The sequence below is a fragment of the Acanthochromis polyacanthus genome, chromosome 6 (genome assembly GCF_021347895.1).
Source record: "Acanthochromis polyacanthus isolate Apoly-LR-REF ecotype Palm Island chromosome 6, KAUST_Apoly_ChrSc, whole genome shotgun sequence".
Taxonomy (NCBI): domain Eukaryota; kingdom Metazoa; phylum Chordata; class Actinopteri; family Pomacentridae; genus Acanthochromis; species Acanthochromis polyacanthus.
In genome coordinates this window covers 16349105-16369895 of record NC_067118.1, presented here as the reverse complement: position 1 = coordinate 16369895, position 20791 = coordinate 16349105, and the positions used below count along the sequence as shown (strand labels likewise).

The following is a 20791-nucleotide window of genomic DNA, read 5'->3' as shown; positions in this document are numbered from 1 at the left end:
TTTGAGACTGAACCCAGTTGCCAAATGAATTTGGCCATTTGGTAGATTAGGGCAGGAAGAGGTGGACAGCATTTTTCATTCAATAAATTATATTGTGATTTAAAAACAGCATTTTGTGTTTTCTTGACTTATCTTTGCCCAATATCAAAAACACTTTGATGATCTGAAACATGAGCTGCAATTGCAGCTAGAAGATCCCCGGTTCATGTCCCTGTCTTGCTGGGAACTTTCTGCATGGAGTTTGCATATTCTCTTTGTGCATCTGTGGGTTTTCTCTAGGTTCTCTGGCTTCCTCCCACAGTCCAAAAAAGTCCAAAAAAGTGTTGAAGTTTATTGAAGATTCTAAACTGTCCGTAAGTGTGAATATTTGTCTGTATATGTAGCCCTGTGATAGACTGGTGACCTGTCCAGGATGTCCCCTGCCTTCACCCTAAGTCATCTGGGATAGACTCCAGCCCCCCATGACCCTAATGAGGAGTAAGTGGTGTATAGATGATGGATGGATGGATCTGAAACATTTAAGCATGGCAAATATGCAAAAATAGATTTCTGTTGGGCAAATACTTTTTCACAGCACCGTAGACACATCTCAAAACACATGTGTGCAGACACACAGGCGTGAACAGCCTAAAGGAGAGGTCTGTCAGCACCTCCCCACCTGTAAGAACAAACACATGCATGCCTGCTTACATAAATAATCAGTTGGTGGAATTACAGGTGGGAAAAAAATGAACTGTAACAGGTACACTGTGTGATCATCACTGATGAGAAACATTTTTTTTAGATTTTGTTGCTGTTAAAGTTTTGTTTCTGGTTTTACTCATAATAATGTAGAAGCAGTAGGTGTGTGCAGTGATCAGTGCTTATCCTGGATAGAAGAGCGGGTGGAATGTGGGAGAGGTAAGCATGACCTTATCGAACAACATTTCCCCTTTGGTGATAAACAAAAATACATCCTTAAACAGAACCAGCGCATTTTGTAGGGATATGACCTAATTCTGTAGAATTGCTAGGAATTGGATCATGTCTATTATACTATATTTCAATATATTATAAGACACAGGGGGCCTATTTGCTGGTCCTGACTGTGTCTATGTGTCCTGCTGTCTGTTTTTTACACATCCATTATGACTGCTCGCTGGTGTGGTCACCTGTCCCGTTCTGAGCAGCACAACGCTGCTGCTTGTCATATCCAGCCTGACAATCAGGGATGTGCAGCCATATGACGTGAGACACTTCAGCACATGACATATTTAGCTTTAAAATGACGTCACGGCAGCGTGGGGCTCAGCAGGCAGGTCGTTCGTCAGTGTGAGAGAAGAGGAGCAGCAGGAGGAGACGGAGCAGTCTCCTCTCTTCTCCAGTGACGCGCTCTCATCCCCCTCTGTCCAACTCCTCCGAAACAAGCCTCCAGGATTCTCCTCCGTCGCTCCCCTCTTCCTTTTTTCAGTTGCACCTATATATATGTTTTTTCCCCTTTCTTTTTATTTTATTTTTTTTATTTACTTTCTCTAACCCCTTCGTCGCCCTCAACACCTCCAGAGATGTAAGCAGATAATGAGGACCCCCCCTGCCATTCAATCCTCCGGGCGTCAAAGAAGCGAACATCCTCATCGTCCGCCCCCCATTTTTTTGGACCTTCAGCTGCCTTTCAACAATGTAGAAGAAGATGCGCTGTCATTTTAGCGACCAGGAAGCCAACTCCATGCCCTGTTTCTGCTCGCGTTTCTTACATCTGCGTGTTTGCAGCCTGTGGGGTGGAAATGAAAGCTCTGCGTAAAGGTAAAGTTTGAGGGTACCTCTCCGGTTTCCCGCTCACCTGTCCGCCTGCCCCTCTCCTCCTGACTGACTGGAAGAGGAACGTCAACAGAACATTAGACGAACAACTTCAAAGAGACCTGACTGTTGTTCTGGTATTTTTTAGTGGGATTTTGCTACGTTATTGGAGGAATCTGATGTGCGCAACGTTGAAGGATATGGCTTAAATAATGTTTGTGTTGACAGCTGGAGAAAGATCCGTAACTTGAGTGTTTTTTTATTGTTTATTTTTATTTTTATCAGCATCAGCAATTGTCGACTTTGGTGGAATCCCATCTAAATGGGAGGATACCTGGAGGACTGATTCGGCAGTCGAGAAAAATGTGGATAAAACGGAGTGTTGCGCGCAGGTAAGACACGAATAATTCCATTTAACTTGAGGCTGCACTGGGGAGATGCTGGAATGAACCCAAAAATGTCGATATTGTTTTGTGTTCACATTTGACGACGTTGTTCGGCAACATGTTCGTCTCAGTTTTAAATCTACGCCACTGCAAGTTCTGACAGTGCTGGAATTGATGATTGGATTCCATGTATCTGTAAGTGCGTAAAAGCAGGTCAGCTATGGAACCGTTCTAGCAAAGTTCTCCACGTACACCGACCGCTGACCGGTGTTGACGGTAAACAATGTTAAGGTAGATATGGTCAGTGTTTTACAGATGGAAGAATACGGTGGAAAAGTTCTCCTGCTGAACGCTGGGGGTCACCAACAGCACGGAGCAACACAATCACACGAACAGACACGCGCGTGCTCACGCCACATGTGCACAGACACATGCGCGTGTATGTCCTCAAGGTGAGGTCTGTCAGCTCCTCCCCACCTGTGACAACAAACACATGAACGCGCACGCAATTAAAAGGGTAATTAATTAGTGGAATTACACTTAGAAAAATGGGATTATTCCATTTCTAGAGTGTGTTGCTTTCAAAGCTTTATTTGGCTCTACCTTCAAAATATGGAAGCAGTGAGTGTGTGCACAGATCAGTGCTTATCCAGGAGAGAAGAACAGATGGAATGTGGGAGAGGTAAGCTTGACCTTATTGAACAGCATTTCCCCTTTGGTGATGAATAAAAATCCATCCCTATGTAGAAGCAGCATGGAAAGCAGGCTACTGATTTCAACTTAGTGAGGAAGCTTCTAAACTAAAACCCAATCCCGAGCTCGTTTATTTACCTTAAAATAGGTTTTGAGGTAATGACGTGCTGTGAAATGAAGTCAAACCTGCTGGCGGTAGGGTTCTTTTGCCACCTGCAGGGTCTCATTTCCCAGGGGTAGGTCTAATTCCTGGCCATTTGCTGCCATGCATTTGTAATGCATAGCGTACACTGTACATCTTAGGGCTGACCTCGCAGGGTAATGGCAACACATGCCATAGACAGAGCACAAGATGATGAAATGAAATGCTCTTAGGTACCATATCTGTAGATGGATCGGTACGAGGCACAGAGAAACCAATTTCCTTCTTCAAGAATTTGCTTGCTGACATGATGTGGAATGTCAAAATGGGATGCTGGATGAACAGTGACTGCCGGAATGGGCTGAAATCATTTTTGATTTGTCATAATTTAACATATTTCAGCATGTTTACCACCACAGGCTAAAATCTTGTATTATTGGTTGCTGTCGTTTATCAGACAGGGATATCAAGCCTTCGTTGGTCCTTCCTTTAATGAGTTTTTACTTTTCCCGTTTTTTTTTTTTAAATTTGGTAAAAAGGCAGAAATGTACTGTGAGTGTATGCAGAGAAAGCTATTGTACCTGTTGGAGCAGACAAAGAACAGACCACCTACAGAAACTAGATATGTGGGCGTAAATGCAACAGCACTGACGTTAACAAACCAGGAGGAAAGGACTGATGGATAGATGAAGACAAAATGTGAAACCAAGGCTTTAGAAGATAACCACTGTGGCTACTCATTATGTATTCAGAGCAAACGGTGTAATTAAAACAGCCTGTAGACTAGGGCTGGGTGGTAAGTGAATTTTATCAACATTTATAGACTCACTGATATGTGATAATATGATAACATATTGCAATTAGCAGATTCTCATGTCATAAAATTTAGTTTTTTACCGTAACTTTTCCAAGCAAATTGTTATTAGAAACTGACAGTTTTGAATATATGAGTTTTTCTCAGTGAAATAATACTAAAACAGCCAACTGAAACAATTGTTCAGAATTTATGAAGGCAGATTTGACATCTGTATTGCATGCATCCTGCTTTTTTGATAAATTAAAATCAATGGTAAATACTGTGGTTGATTTACTGTATGTTATTTTGAGGGGCTGATACCAATAGTAATCATTCATAATCTAGGAAAACCTATATTTGGATCTGATATACAATACCGTTCAAGAGTCGGGGGTCATTTATAAATGTCCTTATTTTTGTAAGTAAAGCATGTCATTGAAGAATGAAAAATACAGTCTAGACATTATTAATGTGGCAAATGACTATTCTAGCTGGAAACAAATTATTTTTAATGGAGTATCTAAAAAGGGGCACAGAGGAACATTTACAGCAACCATCACTCCTGTAATCTGATGCTACATTGTGTTAGCTAATGGTGTCAAAAGGCTAACCAATAATTTGAGAACCCTTGTGCAATTACGTTAGCACATGAATGAAAGTGTGAGTTTTCATGGAAATCATGAAATTGTCCGGGTGACCCCAAACTTTTGAACAGTAGTGTACATTTGCAATAAAACTGACAATCTTTTTGTCAAAATTTAAAGAAAACGTAAATTTATAACTTTGTTGAGAGGATATTTCTGATGGCATCTAACCAATCACACAGTGCTGTGGGTGGGATATTGTCAGTTTGAATAAAACAGAACATGTTGCATTGTATTTGACACCAAAAAGTCACAGCCCGAGGGTTTTCAATTTGCATACATGTTGTTTATCTCAAAGAAGATAGATTTGTTTAGATCCAGTGTCTGACTTGAGGGGTAACCAGCAGGGACTCATCTCTCATAGGCTCAGCATTGTGGACTTAATCTTTCACGGACGTCACACAGTCTTAGGTTCCCTACGGTGTGCTCTTGTACTGCTGAAGCACTGGAGATGTTATCAGGTCATGGCACACTGCAGCTGCAAAATATCGCTGGCAGAAACACTAGTTGCCTCATTTGTCTGTCTCCACTTACTTACAGTAGGATTGTTCAGTGCAGGTGACCATTCCCTCACGTGCCTTGCTTTTTTCTGGCCTGGTTAAATACCTGTAATAATGGAAATAGGGTTTGATATGTAAAGTAAATGAAGTGTTAGTTTGAAGTGATTATTAGAAAAACAGGAACAAAATTAGTGAACATGGTTTTAATGAAGTGTGTGCGACAACAACCTGGGAATGATCTCCTCGTATTAATATTACCGGTGATCACATGCTTAGTATTCTGCGTGTTAAACCTGCATCAAGACGAAGGCTAATTCTGATTAATGTCACTGTTTTAATATACAAGGGTTAATAATACGTTATACCAAACGTTATCTTGTTTTTCCAGTGGAAAAAAAATTGCACAACATCTTGAGTCTGGAGCTGCTTGGGGTGTGTATGAATAGCCGTCATCCTCACAACTAGCTCGACCAAGAACTCCAGGGTTAAAAGTGGCATTGCTGTGCTAGGGGCCATCAGATATTCAGATATTCCTATGATTTAGGTGCCATCTTAATAGCCTCTATGAGGGTTATTAACTGGGCCTCTCTGGAGCGTGATTAACCTAATTTGCAGTGAAATAGGCTGTGTTGCTTCTCTGAGATCCTATCCTCTGGAGGCGTGTGTGACTGTGTGAGTGTGTGTGAGTGTGTGTGTCTGCGTGTCCGTCGTTAACACCCTGTGCTCAGCAGTCTGTTAAATCCAGAAGGACCAGAACAGGTTGCCCCTGTGTAATAACGGAAGAGACAAAACAGACATAGATGCCCGCTCACCTGACCGTTGTGCAAATACCATGAGAAGTGAAAGATGAGAGAGCAAGAGAGGAACTAGTTGTTGTTGAGGACACGGTTGAACTGTAAATGACTTCTCACTGACTGACACAGCAATTAGCAGAGAAGAGAAAGGCAGAATTGGATCATGACTGCTATTGTGGTTCACTTACTCACGATAACATAACTGCATATTGCGTGACAAGAGAAAAGTTCAGTTCATATAACTTGGAGGACCAGTGACACTAAAATACAATAGGTTCAGTGGCATTCGATTGTAGGAAGTTGATTGCTTTTTTTTTTTCTGGACTTTAAAACTCAATGAAGCTGGCTTTAGTCCATCATGGGACAGAAGCCTTCCTAAACTACAGTAAAATCCCTGTATTTGGATCTTATGAAATCCAAGTCCAAGCTCCTGCTATAGTGCAAGCAGCCCTCAGCCTGATTAGATTTAATGAGCAGCTTGTCCAGTGAGAAAGTTTGGGTTACTATTTCACTGGAGCACATCCATCCCGTAGAGTAAAGGAACTAACAGCGCAGAGCTCATACTTGATTCATGTAGTGAGCTTTTGCTGGATCAATACTGCCTCTACAAAGGATCAGATTTATCCGTCTTGGCCCTTCCCACTAACTAGCTTTCTCCAGGCATAGGGGCGTCGCTCAGCAGACCACTTTCCGCTAAAATACTTCATAAATGAACAAAAGACATCCCCTTTTCCCCACCACCCCACCCATCAGTCCTCCAAACTCCAGCCCACTTTATTTTGCTCTGGGCTACTCGGTGGTTATTGAAGTGGATTGTGGCGTGAGGCACAGTAAGAACTTTGACAGCGAGGGACTGATATGGTCGGAGCATTATCGTGCTATTCTGATTCTTTTTCTTTTTCACACTTAATTCTTTACAGCCCTGCTTATCTTCCTGAGCATGTAGGTCATGTATACTGCGCCGGAGGACATTGTGCAGTGGGAGTAATTAATGGGATGATGCAACGCTCTTTGCTGTTGCATCTTCGACCCCACACACATACCCACCTCACCATGCCCTTTTCTTTTTTTTTTTTGTTTTCTTCTATGAAATATGTCCAGACCTCAGCGGTGCTGCAGCGTTTCCTACACTACACCCATAGAAGCAGCTGCTGCAGCTCAGTGTTACAGCCACAGTTTGAATCCGTGTGTGTGTGTGTGTGTGTGTGTGTGTGTGTGTGTGTGTGTGTGTGTGTGTGTGTGTGTGTGTGTGTGTGTGTGTGTGTGTGTTTTATACAATATTTGCCTACCCAGAGGCCTGCTGCACAGAAGCAATCCATAAATCTCTGTAGTTCCTCGGAAAGCCAACTGTGGTATTTATCTCCCTAATACTGGATCTAGTGATGACAGCTTAACACCTACACCTCAGAGCCTTCATTTTCCTAAACAACACAAATGTATACAGCTGATATTCTAGAAATCAAACACACAAAAAAAAAACCACAACAAAAAATGCAACCCATAGCCAGGACGTAGAGATAATTCAAAAATTGCTTTTTGATTTACGTTGAGAAGATGTGAAAAGGGGGCTGCACAGTGGCTCGGTGATTCGCACTTTTGCCTTGCAGCTAAACAGCCCACAGAACCTCCCACAATAACATGCTGAGGTGATTGATAACTCTAAATTGTCTGTAGGTGTGAATGCGAGTGTGATTGCCTCTATGTGTAGCCCTGTGACAGACTGGTGACCTGTCCATGGTGTCCCCTGCCTTCACCCTAAATCAGCTGGGATAGACTCCAGCCACCCTAATGAGGATTAAGCGGTGTACAGATAATGAATGGATGAGATGTTAAGAGGCAAAATTTCTCAGGAAAACAGGTAGTGCAATACAGAACGCTGGCGTAGTGACAGGTCACAGCAGAAGCTTGTGTATCCACAAAGATAGTGGTGATTTTCAGCACCACTGTTTCTGACCTCTGGAGAAGTTTGTTAGAATTTATTTATTTTCAAAGTATTCAATTCAATTCAATTCAATTTTATTTATATAGCGTCAATTACAGTCAACTCGTCTCAAGACGCTTTACAGAACCCAAATGCCTGACCCCCAGAGCAAGCCCAAAGGCGACAGTGGCAAGGAAAAACACCCTTTTAACAGGGAAGAAACCTCGAGCAGAACCCGGCTCTATATAGGGGGGACCCATCTGCCTGCTGGCCGGGCGGGTTGAGAAGGACAGAAGAGGGCAAGGGGGAGGGATGGGAGAAGAGGGAGGGGTGGGAAAGCAAGGAAAACACAACACACATTTGGATACATGCATGACAGGATATGTGACACAGACAAAGTATAAGCTAACATTGAAAACTGACTCATAATTTACTCTTATGATGTACGGCTCTGACATTAAACATACTCCATATATAGCTAGCAGTAAAATTCAAACAGTATGTAAGTTAGCATAACAGTATAGTGAAGGCAATGCAGAGTTGACTGGTGGAAAAAGGGAGTTGGAAGCAGAGGGCTGGAGGAAGGTCAGCAACAGCATCCCACAGTGGACATGGTGGAGACTGGACCAGCTGGTGGAACATCAACCGCAGATCTGAAGCATCCAGCTCTGGGACCAGGGACACTCGGAGAAATAGCACAGGGGGAAACAGAGTGAATGTACTGCAATAACGGTATATATATTAAATGTAAAGGTAGATAGAGAAGGGCTCAGTGCGTCAAGAAAAGTCCCCCAGCAGCCTAGGCCTATAGCAGCATGACTAGAGGCAGAACGAAGGGACGTCCAAGAAGGAGTCAGCTGTGCAAATGAAGACACAAGCCGAACCCCTGTGGGTCACCCAGTCAGCCCCAACTATAAGATTTGTCAAAAAGGAACGTTTTAAGCCTGGTCTTAAAAATAGAGAGGGTGTCTGCCTCCCGAACCCAAACTGGGAGCAGGTTCCACAGGAGAGGCGCCTGATAACTGAAGGCTCTGCCTCCCATTCTACTTTTAGAAATTCTAGGAACAACAAGTAAGCCTGCAGCTTGAGAGCGAAGAGTTCTACTAGGATAATAAGGTACTATCAGATCTTTAAGATATGATGGAGATTGGTTATTAAGAGCTTTATATGTCAGAAGAAGGATTTTAAATTCTATTCTGGATTTAACAGGAAGCCAGTGAAGAGAGGCAAGTATAGGGGAAATATGATCTCTTTTGCTAACTCCTGTCAGTACTCTCGCAGCAGCGTTTTGGATCAACTGTAGATGTTTGAGAGAACTATTTGGACAACCCGATAATAAGGAATTGCAATAGTCAAGCCTGGAAGTAACAAAAGCATGAACTAATTTTTCTGCATCACTCTGAGACAGAATGTTCCTGATTTTTACAATATTACGCAGGTGAAAAAAGGAAGTCCTACAGACTTGCTTTATGTGTGAGTTAAAGGACATGTCCTGGTCAAAAATAACTCCAAGATTCCTCACAGTAGTACTGGAGGCCAATGTGATGCCATCCAGAGTAACTATTTGCTTTGAAAGCGAGTTTCTAAGATGTTTGGGGCCAAATACAATGACTTCAGTTTTGTCTGAATTTAGCAGTAGGAAGTTAAAAGTCATCCAGGTTTTAATGTCCTTAAGACAATCTTGCAGTCTAGCTAACTGATCAGTTTCATCTGGCTTCATAGATAAATACAATTGTGTGTCATCTGCATAACAATGGAAGTTAATACAATGCTTCCTAATAATATTGCCTAAAGGAAGCATGTATAATGTGAAAAGTATAGGTCCTAAGACAGAACCCTGAGGAACTCCATGATTAACTTTAGTATGCTCAGAAGAGTTATTGTTGACATGCACAAACTGGAACCTATCTGATAAGTAGGATTTAAACCAGTCCAGTGCTGTCCCTTTAATGCCAATTGAATGTTCTAGACGCTGTAATAAAATGTTGTGGTCGATTGTGTCAAACGCTGCACTAAGATCTAACAAAACAAGTATAGAGACTAGTCCATTATCTGATGCTATGAGAAGGTCATTAGTAACTTTCACTAGAGCTGTTTCTGTGCTATGATGCACTCTGAAGCCTGACTGAAACATTTCAAACAAATTATTCCTTTGTAAGTGTTCACATAATTGATTTGCAACTGTTCTTTCCAGAATTTTAGAGAGAAATGGTAGGTTGGATATCGGTCTATAGTTAGCTAACACATCTGGATCTAAAGTGGGCTTTTTAAGCAAAGGTTTGATGACAGCAACCTTAAAAGCCTGTGGTACATAGCCTGTTACTAGAGAGAGATTAATCAGATCTAACATTGAAGAATTAATTAAAGGTAAAATCTCCTTGAAGAGTCTAGTTGGGATAGGATCTAAAAGACATGTTGATGGTTTGGATGTAGAAACTGTTGAAATTAGTTCAGGGAGACATATAGGAGTGAAGAATTCTAAAGATTCATCAGGTCTAACAGCCAATTCAGAAGCATCTGTGACATTTGTAGGAAGGGCCAGATTAATTTTATCTCTAATCATAACTATTTTCTGTGTAAAGAAGCTCATGAAGTCGTTACTGGTTAAAGCTAAAGGAATACAAGGTTCAACAGAGCTCTGACTCTTTGTCAGCCTGGCTACAGTGCTAAAGAGAAACCTAGGGTTGTTCTTGTTCTCATCTAGTAAAGATGAATAATAAGTTGTCCTGGCATTACGAAGAGCTTTTTTATAGATTACTAGACTATTTTTCCAAGCCACATACACTTCCTCTGAATTAGTGGAATACCACTTTCTTTCCAGCTTTCGGGATGCCTGCTTTAAAGTCCGCAGCTGGGAATTATACCAAGGAGCAAGTCTTCTCTGAGATATAACTTTCTTTTTTACAGGTGCAACACTATCAAGAGTTGTACGCAGTGAGGCTGAAGCAATATTAACATAATAATCCACTTCTGTGGGGGTAAAATAATAATAATTGCCTTCTGATTTATCAGTAAATGTTGCTGAAGTAAACAGTGAGGGTATTATTTCCTTAAATTTAGATACTGAATTGTCAGACAAACACCTACTGTAATGATATTTGTTCTCAGCTGCTAAACAATCCTTTACTTTAAATTGAAATGTTATCATAATCTGGGGGAAAGCTCATGTATTTATGATTACACAGGCCACCGTGAAAGAGCTGTTCCTCATATGACCTGTCCTAAAGCAAAACACTTGAGGGATATGCAAGATGTCAGCAGCAGTTGTGAACACCTGGCCAATCTCAAAGCTTATCACACTCATTTGATGTCAGTGGTGTGCCACTTAGTTGGAGCAGTATCTAGGAGGATTTAGCCACTGTAATCAACAAATTAGAAACACAACATAGTGGGGGAAAAGTGATTTGGTTCCCGTGTATCTTGGCAAATGAGCTTGCCACCACAGAGCCACTTGCATGTGTGTATGTTAGTGTGTGTGTGTGTATACATGCTGGGTTATATTTGTCCTGTCACTTAGTCTGAGAACTTGAGCACACAGCCCTCTTCAGTTCCAACAAAGGCATGATTGCATATTCAACAGGCTGCAAATAGAGAGGCAGAGGTATCACAGCTCTTCTGAAAATTTTCCCCGACAAATGCATTGTACATAGTTGAAAGATGTTCATTTGGTTGTTTATTATACAGATGCAGTTGAAACATGTCAGCAAGGAAAAACCATCCTTTCTTTACTGATTTGTCAGTATAACAAGCAATGTTATACTAAATGTGTTATACTCTTCTCCATGTTTGAGTAACATTTGCTAAACTACAATGCACATCTGTTTTGGATAATCATGTAGCCATTTTAAAACTGCTGCTGCAACAAATATTTACACATTTATGTGTTTGGTAGGAACAACAAATCTGCTTAAGGCTGATAAAGACATACAGGGGATGATGGAAGGTACTGAGAAACAGACGAACTCTTCGCTTGTTAAATTTTTTGTGTGATAGCCATGTCATGTATTTTGGCCCGTGACTGAAGTGCTGCCAAAGCAACATCTGGTTCTAAAAAAAAGACACACAAAACTAGACATTCATCAGATCAGCTCCACTTTTCAGATATCTAGATGTCATCTCCCATAATCTGCAGTCCCCCCCCCCAGTGTTCGCTCAGAAATAAAAAGCCTGTTCGAGGCTCGTCCCTGAAAAGTGCTCTACACAATGGGAGCGAGTAGAAAAAAGTGCCAAGCGAAGGGAAAAATGAAAAATGAGCAGAACTGGATTAAAATAACAATAGAGCATTTTGCTAATGGTCCATTTTGAGGTTCTGCCACAATGTGATACGCTGTGAGAATTATGGTGGATAGGAAAGGTACTGATGTCTCTGGAGAAGTCCTATTACTTCGCATGCCATACTTTGTGAGAATGTTAGCGCTTTATAACAGATGTATGCTGTCATTCTTTCTCTCAGATGTGTTGACATATATGAAGGCCTGCATGTAAGGTAAATTAGACTTTACTTTTTACTCCAGTCTGATTCAACGTAAAGCGGCTCTTCAACAATGTGTTAAAGTTTGCATTTAGTGTCATAACAGACTCTATTGTGGCCAGGGCTGTATGCCAGTTAAAATGAGTTTCAAATAGAATAATGGAACAAGCCATGTAAGCTCATAATTCATAAATATATAATATGCAGCACCATTCATCAAAGTTGAGAGAATTCCCTTCAGCATTTTGTATACCCTCTGACATTTTCAATTTGCTTTATCATTAACAGTCTATTGAATTTATTGAACTGGAAAGCCAGACCTGCCATATTTTTCACATGAATAACACATTTTTTTCTGAGAAGTTCAGCCCTTTTAATGGCCATATTTCTTCAATGAAAGTTTGGGGTTTCTTTCAGACTATATGCATGATTACACTCCACTGTGTGTATTTTTATTTCCTTGTGAAAAAGGAGATGATTCCAGTCAATTTAGGCATTATCTCTCAAGAGAGACACAGATTACAGCACACTGTGTCTCTGATCTGCCTGCCTGATTTTAGTGATCAATGCATTCCAGCTTGGAAGGGTAATGAGATTAGATCGGGGTAACTTCACAAAATACTGTGGCGCCAGTAAATACTTTGGATCGCTATGAATAACAGTTATTTTTAGAATTTATAATATATTATTGTGTACTGATAATATATATTATCAGTACACAGTCAGTACTGATGTACCTATAACTGTAGAATTATGAAAAACAATATAAGTGGTTATTATAAAACCACTGTATTTTGTTTCATGTGAAACTAAAATGTGATTCAGATGAGGAATCCTGGCAGCTTTTGCATCTATTTGCTCTCATATTTTGTACATAGTATGTGTTTACTTGTATCTACAGGTAATTCTAGCTTAAATGAATCAATAGTCAATAGTATTTTGAGAAGCTTTAATGTTTAAATGTACTAAAATATGTGGTAATACATCATAAAGTTACCATGTAGTACTTAACTAACCAAGATATGCACTGTGAAATAACATTACAAATGCAGTGGCCAGGTTTGCTGCAACAAAGCAGTTTGAGTCTATCGTTAGCAAGGCATCATTAAGTATATAGAGTATAGGTTTGAAGTCCATTCCCCAGGCAAGGGGACGGAATGATGAGGGGTTGCAAAACTAGCACATAGTTGTAAAATGGTTGTTAAAAAAATAAAAATAAAAATTCACATTTCATTCTTTAGATTACACAGAGCTATTTTCCTAGTTTCCACTCATGGTCTTATTTATTTGTGGTCCCTAGCGTGTGTTGAAAATAGAGTAAAAGGAGAAGGAACACCTGAGAGACAGGTGTATTAAGGGCAACAGCGTGGTCAGAGAGTGTATTTGAGTAAATGTGTTTCTGGACGTATTTGAACTGAAGCTCCCATATCCTCCCTCACTCCCCTTGAGAATTTTGGACTGTGCAAAATAAGAACTCCAATTTTGTTCTGCAATCTAAATACCCAGAGGTCTGCAGTCCTATCTTCTGCTTTACCCCACACCAGGACTTTGCACATGCACAACTCACACAGTTTTCATTTTTCATAACTTATCTACAAGAGAAGTATGTGTCTGATAGAACATGAATCGCTCTGATTTAAGGGTTCTTGGATATATATATACGTTTTTGTTTAACTGAATGAAAAGACACATAGTTGGTTGACATGCAGGTTCCAGGTGTGCACAACCAAATACCAGGAGAGAAACAGTGAAAAGAGGATTTGTTTGCAGAAAGAAACAATGTCAAAGGATGATGATAATGAAAAACAGGTGGTCTGTGAGCAGCGTCTCCCCACTGTAAACAATACAAGAGGTGACACAACTACCGGTAATCTGTTTGATGATTTAAATCGACACCACAGCAGTCTGAACAAGAATAGAGAGTCAGAGAGCGCAGTACTTCGCAAAGGCTGCTCAGTCATTGTATGATTTAAGACGGATGACATCTTTAAACAATTTATCGTCTGCAGCAGTCGATTTACAGTAGGATCGCAATCATGTGATCGTCAGCAGGCAGCTGATGTAGTGTTTTCTTGTACTCATAGTTACAGTGGCACTGTGTCACTATCTCACGATGATACAGAAATCTTTAACAAATGTGTGGATCCAGACTATCAGCCGCATCACTGCCAAAATCTAATGAAGTGGTCCATGTGTCATTTCTGACCTTTACTGATGAGTTCATCCAAATCCATTTGTCTGTTTTTGAGTAATGTTGCTAATTCCACCATGTTCCTTGACAGAGTAATGACAGCCAGATCTGAATGCAGTCCTAAGCAAAAAACTTTTCTAGATGCCTTGACCAGTGTTACACCATATGAAAAACCCTTTTTTCAGCTTTTTAAAAACTATTCATTATGCAATGCAGTGCCAGGTTTTTCCTGCATTGCGCTGCCCTACACCTCATATACACACAGATCATAAAGCAGCAGAGCAAAATTAAGTCTGTAATATTTCCTTTTCTCTCTGTAGCAGAGAGTGAAATTAATCAAGCGCCTGTTGAGCAAGCATAGCATAAATTTGTTGAACTTTGACATCCCTAACTGTTATGTATGCTTTCAAATCCATGCAGTATTTGCTACGCTAATTTTCATGAATTATTGTGAATAAGCTTAATCAAAGTGTAAAACTGAATTTCATGTGATAGTTAAGTTTAATTAGGTATATGCATGAAGTTGTGGATTTTTTGTACACTTTAAGAATGAGACCAAGCAGCTTTGTTGTCTACCAGCAGTATTCACAGAGCAGAAAGTCTGTTCACATCAGCAGAGCCAGGACATAGGAGTGATGATGCCACAAAAAAATTAGCCAGTTTAATGTACAAAATGCAACAGTTTTGTCGAATGACGGTCTAGTACCGAAATGTTGCTTTAATACATTTATGTTTGCAAGTTAGGCAGTGTGCAGGATTCCAGTTTTTGTACCTGCTGGATGTGCTTTTCTCTCTCCTCTTGAAATAAATGTGCGAATAATTCCCTTGAGCTGGTTTAATGTAAAATTCCTATTAATTCCTATTTTTAATTCATTTTTTTAATTGCTGACTATAACTTATCCAGGGTGTCCCCTGCCTTCGTACTAAGTCAGCTCGGATGAACTCCAGCCTGCCCATGACCCTACCTAGGATTAAACGGTGTATATAGAATGGATGGATAGATTTGCTAATTGTACCAGGAAGAACTTAAAATTGAATTCATTTCTGTGGTGGAAGGAATAGACAGGGGCTGCACAGTGACGTAGTGGTTAGCACTTTCACCTTGCAGCAAGAAGATCTCTGGTTCAAATCCCAGCCTGGGCCTGGGATCTTTCTGCATGGAGTTTGCATGTTCTCCCTGTGCATGCATGGGTTTTCTCCGGGCACTCTGGCTTCCTCCCACAGTCCAAAAATATGCTGAGGTTAATTGGTTACTCTAAATTGCCCGTAGGTGTGAATGTGAGTGTGATTGTTTGTCTGTATATGTAGCCCTGTGACAGACTGATGACATGTCCAGGGTGTCCCCTGCCTTCGTCCGAGTCAGCTGGGATAGACTCCAGCACCCCCTGCAACCCTAGTGAGGATAAAGCAGTGTATAGAGAATGGATGGATGGATGGATGAAGGAATAGACAGAATAGAACAACATACTAACATTACAGTATGGAGATGATGAGGCAGTCATAGCAGCGTAGAAAATATATATGAAGAGTCTGAGGAGGATGTCGAGTTTGATGACTACTAATTAACTTCTAATTATGCTAACGCATGACCCTTAAGTGAACAGCTCAGTTGGGGAAGTTTGGACACCAGAGATTTGATAGTCTAGGATTGAATAAGGCAACTGACATTTACATTAAACTGGCAAACAGTCTATGGCATCATTCATCCTCTGCTCCTTCTGCTACTGATATAAACTTGTTCTGAGTTTACTGCTGGCAGAGAGGAGGAGGGGCTGCTCAGTCTCAAAGCTGAGTAGGAACTAATTTTGATACAATAATAATAATAATATAGAATAAGACACAGCTGTTACATGCACTTTTAACCTGTTTACAGAAATTCACTAAGTTAACAATAAAAAATGGCAAAGAGTCATCTTAACAAAAACACAGCCTTCTCTCGATTCTGCAGTCTATTTGCATGTACTTGCTTACTCATGCTGTGAGGATGTTTTAGAGGTTAGCTTAGCTGAACAGATACAGAGGGAAAAATCATCTGTCAGAAACAGGCCTTGAGTCTGCAGAAGACTTCATTTCATATTATTTTACTGCAGCACCCTCCATGTGATCCTTCCTCTGACTTTCATGCAAAATTTTGCTCCAGGTACTGATGATGGTATAACCTGAAGCAGTACTTCTCTCACAGACAAGTTTGGGTTAGGGCCAATGATTGAGGTAGGTTCAGATCAGGCACCCAACTGGCCTGTGAGCTTCAGGTTACGGCTATGTCCTTCTCTGTTGAGGTGCTAACACCCGTAGTGTAATTGGTAACCTATGTGGCAACCTTTGGTCCAGCTCAGTGCTTGTGATTCCTGATCAGTGAATCTGCCAGTAGCAGCTAAGAAGCAGTGGGTTCGTAAGGGAAACCTGTGTCAGACATAGCATTCAGGAAACCTGTTCTCTTATCTGCTCTTTTGGGAACAACTAAACCCTCTTCATGCAGCAGAGGAAACTTTATTTTACAAAAAAGTATTTGAAATGTAAATGAACAAGGTATATACAGTACAGTGCAATGCAAAATGTCTACTGGTTTTAAAGAGGGTTGCACAGTGGCTTGGTGGTTAACACTTTTGCCTTGCAGTAGAAGATCACGGTTGGTGTCCCGGCCTTCCCAGGATCTTTCTGCATCAAATTTGCATGTTCTCCCTGTGCATGCGTGGGTTTTCTCCAGGTTCTCCAGCTTCCTCCCACAGTCCAAAAACAAGCCAAGATGAATTGGTAACTCTAAATTGTCCATAGGTGTGAATGTGAATGTGATTGTCTGAATATGTCACCCAGGATGTCCCCTGCCTTTACCCTAAGTCAGCTGGGATTGACTCTAACCCCCCCACGACCCTAATGAGGATTAAGCGGTGTACAGATAATGAATGGAGGGATGGATGGTTGTAAAGAACAGCTTCCAAACAAGATAGCTTGCTTTACTTCTATCCACATCTAACCCAAAGAATCACTGACTATTGAATATATTGTCAAAAACATGAGTCAGGTTATTTTGATAGTGTGTAATTCCTTCTTCTGTAGGGCCCCTTTTTTTTTACAGAGACTACTAGTTAGTTTGAATTGTTTCGAGCGTCTCTTCTTGAGGCTGTCTCAGCTTTACAGGACATCTGTGCTGGCCTCCTTGAAAAGAGTGATTATTCTGGGTCAGACTTTCTTAAAGCTACATGCTGGAATGTTGTTGTCATGCCCTAATTTTCTGAGTATGCTGCAGTTAAGCCATTAAAAAAAAAAAAAAAAAAAAAAAAAAAAAAAAAACTTACGAATTCCAGAAGGTCATAGTATTTGTTAAAAATACAGCCTCCATAGTAGAAACTCAGTGCAACTTTCTTTTATTGTTTCTTCTTTACCAGTTGGGTGTTTTTACTTAGTTTTAATTGTGATTTTCAGTTTTCAGTTTCTTCCCTGTTAAAAGGGTGTTTTTCCTTGCCACTGTCGCCTTTGGGCTTGCTCTGGGGGTCAGGCATTTGGGTTCTGTAAAGCGTCTTGAGACGAGTTGACTGTAATTGACGCTATATAAATAAAATTGAATTGAATTGAATTGAATTGAATTTCCTGTATTTCCTGTAAGAAAGCAATGTAGTTACCAGTGTGTGAAAAGTGAGAGTGATGCTGCTACTGTGCGTCAGCATTGTTTTTCATGTATTTTTAGAGGTCAGAGTTTGGTGAGACTTTGGGGAGATTAAGCAGCATTTTAGCTCCCAAATGATTTATCTGCTTGAGATTCTACTGTGATGCTGATATGGCATAAACCCTCCTCTATTATTGAAAGCTTAGGTCTGTTATCATAGTGTGACAGGTCTTGATGCAATTTATGTACTATAAATTCATCAGTGTCAAGCAGTAATCTGTGGAGCAGAAGATAAACGCGTCCATTCTGCAGACATGGAGACTTCAGTTCGACATTTTGATTATTTTTAGCAGTTACACTGTGTCAGGTTGGGAAATATTTTTGAGAAGATGATGCACCAAAACAATATCACTGTTACATTAACATAACCACATAGGGTTTGGGTGAATCGTGAATACTGTGTCATTGTGGCACACACACATACATATAAATAAGCAGAAAAACCTATCTTCAATAATTACCAAATGTTAGCAGTGAGTGAGACCAGTAAGTAATACTTGGAACAGATATACTTACAGTTAAAATGAAAATATATAATATTTGTGGAAATGTCTCTGCAAAATGTGTCTGACAGTGTTCATAGAATGTAGCCAGTCAGATAGTGTTCTGGTTGGGACATTGAAGAAAAATACTCCCTATCTTATCTGATAATCAGCTGGGCAGGTCAGCCAACCCCAAACTTGGACATCAGACTTGTAACTCAAAGTCAGTGTCCAGCACTTTTAGAGGAGTCATGCTATGATAATATGATAATGTCATTTCACATCATGAAATATGTAATAACTTACAGAATAAGCAAGTAAGGTTTTAGTTTTAAGGTGTGAAGATAATTCTCAGTCATCCAGGTCATGGTAAATTTAGGTGCTTCAGGAGAAGGCAACAGGGCTTCTTGTTGGGTTTTTGGCACATCCAAGAATTATTAAGTTACGTTATTTCCAGATGAGTACCTACCTACTGGTGGCCCTTAATAAGTACCTGGTTCTCCCCATCAGTCAGGTAAAACAGAGGAACATATAGGATAAGAGATAAAATGTCTTCGAAAAAAGTCCATTTGCCTTCTGCAGAAGCACTTCAGAGAAATATGAAGAGTTTTGTCTGCTTGTTAGATGTTCTTACACTGCATGTAAGTGCTAAACAGGATGACTTGTAGGACAAGTGTTGCCAAAATTGATTAAATAAAAGATGGTATTGCATTACTGAAGCTTTTGGAACAAATTCCTCCTGCATCGCATGCAATCGACCGAAAATTTACAGCCAGAAAAACAAAGTGTCAAGAAAAACAAGATGTCCTGCAACAGATGGCATGGCCCCCACAGAGCCCTGATCTCAACATCATCAAGTCAGTCAGGGATTACATGAAGACACTGAAACAGCCTAAATCCACAGACAAACTGTGTCAAGTTCCTCAAAATGCTTAGAACAAGCTGCCAGCCAAGCATCTTTTCAAGACACAAACTCCACAGGCCACGAAGATGCTTTTTGCTAAGAACTACCTTACTGAGCCTCTGATTGGCAATGACCTCAATATTCTTACCCTCGTCTTCTCACTCCTAGCCACCACAGGTGATGAGTAGGCTACTAGCCAATCAAATGCAGAGTAAGGTGGGTTGATAAAGAGTCTGCTGAACGTGAGGTTAGAAGACATTCTGTTTACCCTTGCAGTTCAAAGTGGATATTAATAAATATGTTTATTAATGTTTATTAAAGGTGTGACAGTTGTGGGTCAACATACTGGGCTTTAGCTTGGTAGGTTTTCAGCTTAATCTAGCCAGCCACCTGTATACACCACAGTTTTTCTAAGGTGGTCCAAACATTTTCCTTGGTTTGAAAATCATGCCTACGTTATGTTTAACCTGCCAGGGTTAGGGTTCCGTCATTTTGTATCAACATATTTACTCCGTCAACGAACGCAGCAAAGTCGTGACGATTGGGATATGTTGTCTGTCTTTGCACAACATTACTCAAAGACAAAATAATGGATTTGGATGAACTTTCCAGGGAAGGTCAGAAATGACACAAGGACCAAGTGATTAGAATTTGGCAGTGATGTGGCTTATATTCTGGATTTCCATATCAGTACGAGACAGCAGCACTGCGTCACTGTAACTGTGACAACAAGTAAATGCTACGTCAGCTGCCTGCTGACGATCACATGATTGCGATCCTACTACAAATCCGACGCTGCGGACTTCATCTTTTGACAATTAGAAAACGACTGAGCAGCCTTAACGGAGTACTGCATTTTGAGTGCTTCTCTTGTTTCGTTATTTGATTGATGGAATGTAGACATTGGCTTCAAATGTTTGCTGTGAAAATATTTCTGACCTTAAATTATCTACAGTTTTTAAATGCAAAGTCATGTTTATAATGGCCTTGAAATCTGGCAACTTTGATGTGAAAGTAATGTGGAAAATGTTTTATGTAGATTTTATTTATTTTACCCCATAATAGCTGTTGACATCAGTTTTCTGCAAATAATAAATGCTGGCAATAGCCAGATATGAACATGTAAAGCAAACATGTTTAAATTTTTTTCCCAGGGGAGCATCAATTCAAAACAGTCATAGTGGGTTGTGGTGAAACACTGGACTGCATTACATTTTTAAGCTGTGTTGACCTGATTAATATACATGAGCAGGGTATATGATCAGGAATACTTCTACATGCAACTGCAAGGCCTTAATAATAAACATAAAGCAGCGGTTTATGCTTATTAAACATTCACTGCCAATACAGAACATGGGAATCTAAAATAAACCCTACTCCAAACTAAGCAACTCCACAAAAACCTACAGATACTACCAACCAAACCC

At 40.4% G+C, this 20791-nt stretch overlaps 1 protein-coding gene across 1 annotated transcript in view; it reads left to right on the top strand.

Annotated features, from left to right (window-relative positions):
* Positions 1-1292: 1292 nt before the first annotated feature.
* Positions 1293-20791, top strand: part of ajap1 (adherens junctions associated protein 1) — a 60156-nt gene continuing 40657 nt past the window's right edge. The window contains exon 1 of the mRNA XM_022213992.2: positions 1293-2168. Coding sequence (XP_022069684.1) covers positions 2140-2168 — 29 coding nt within the window. The 5' untranslated portion in view covers positions 1293-2139. The remainder of the gene's footprint in view (positions 2169-20791) is intronic.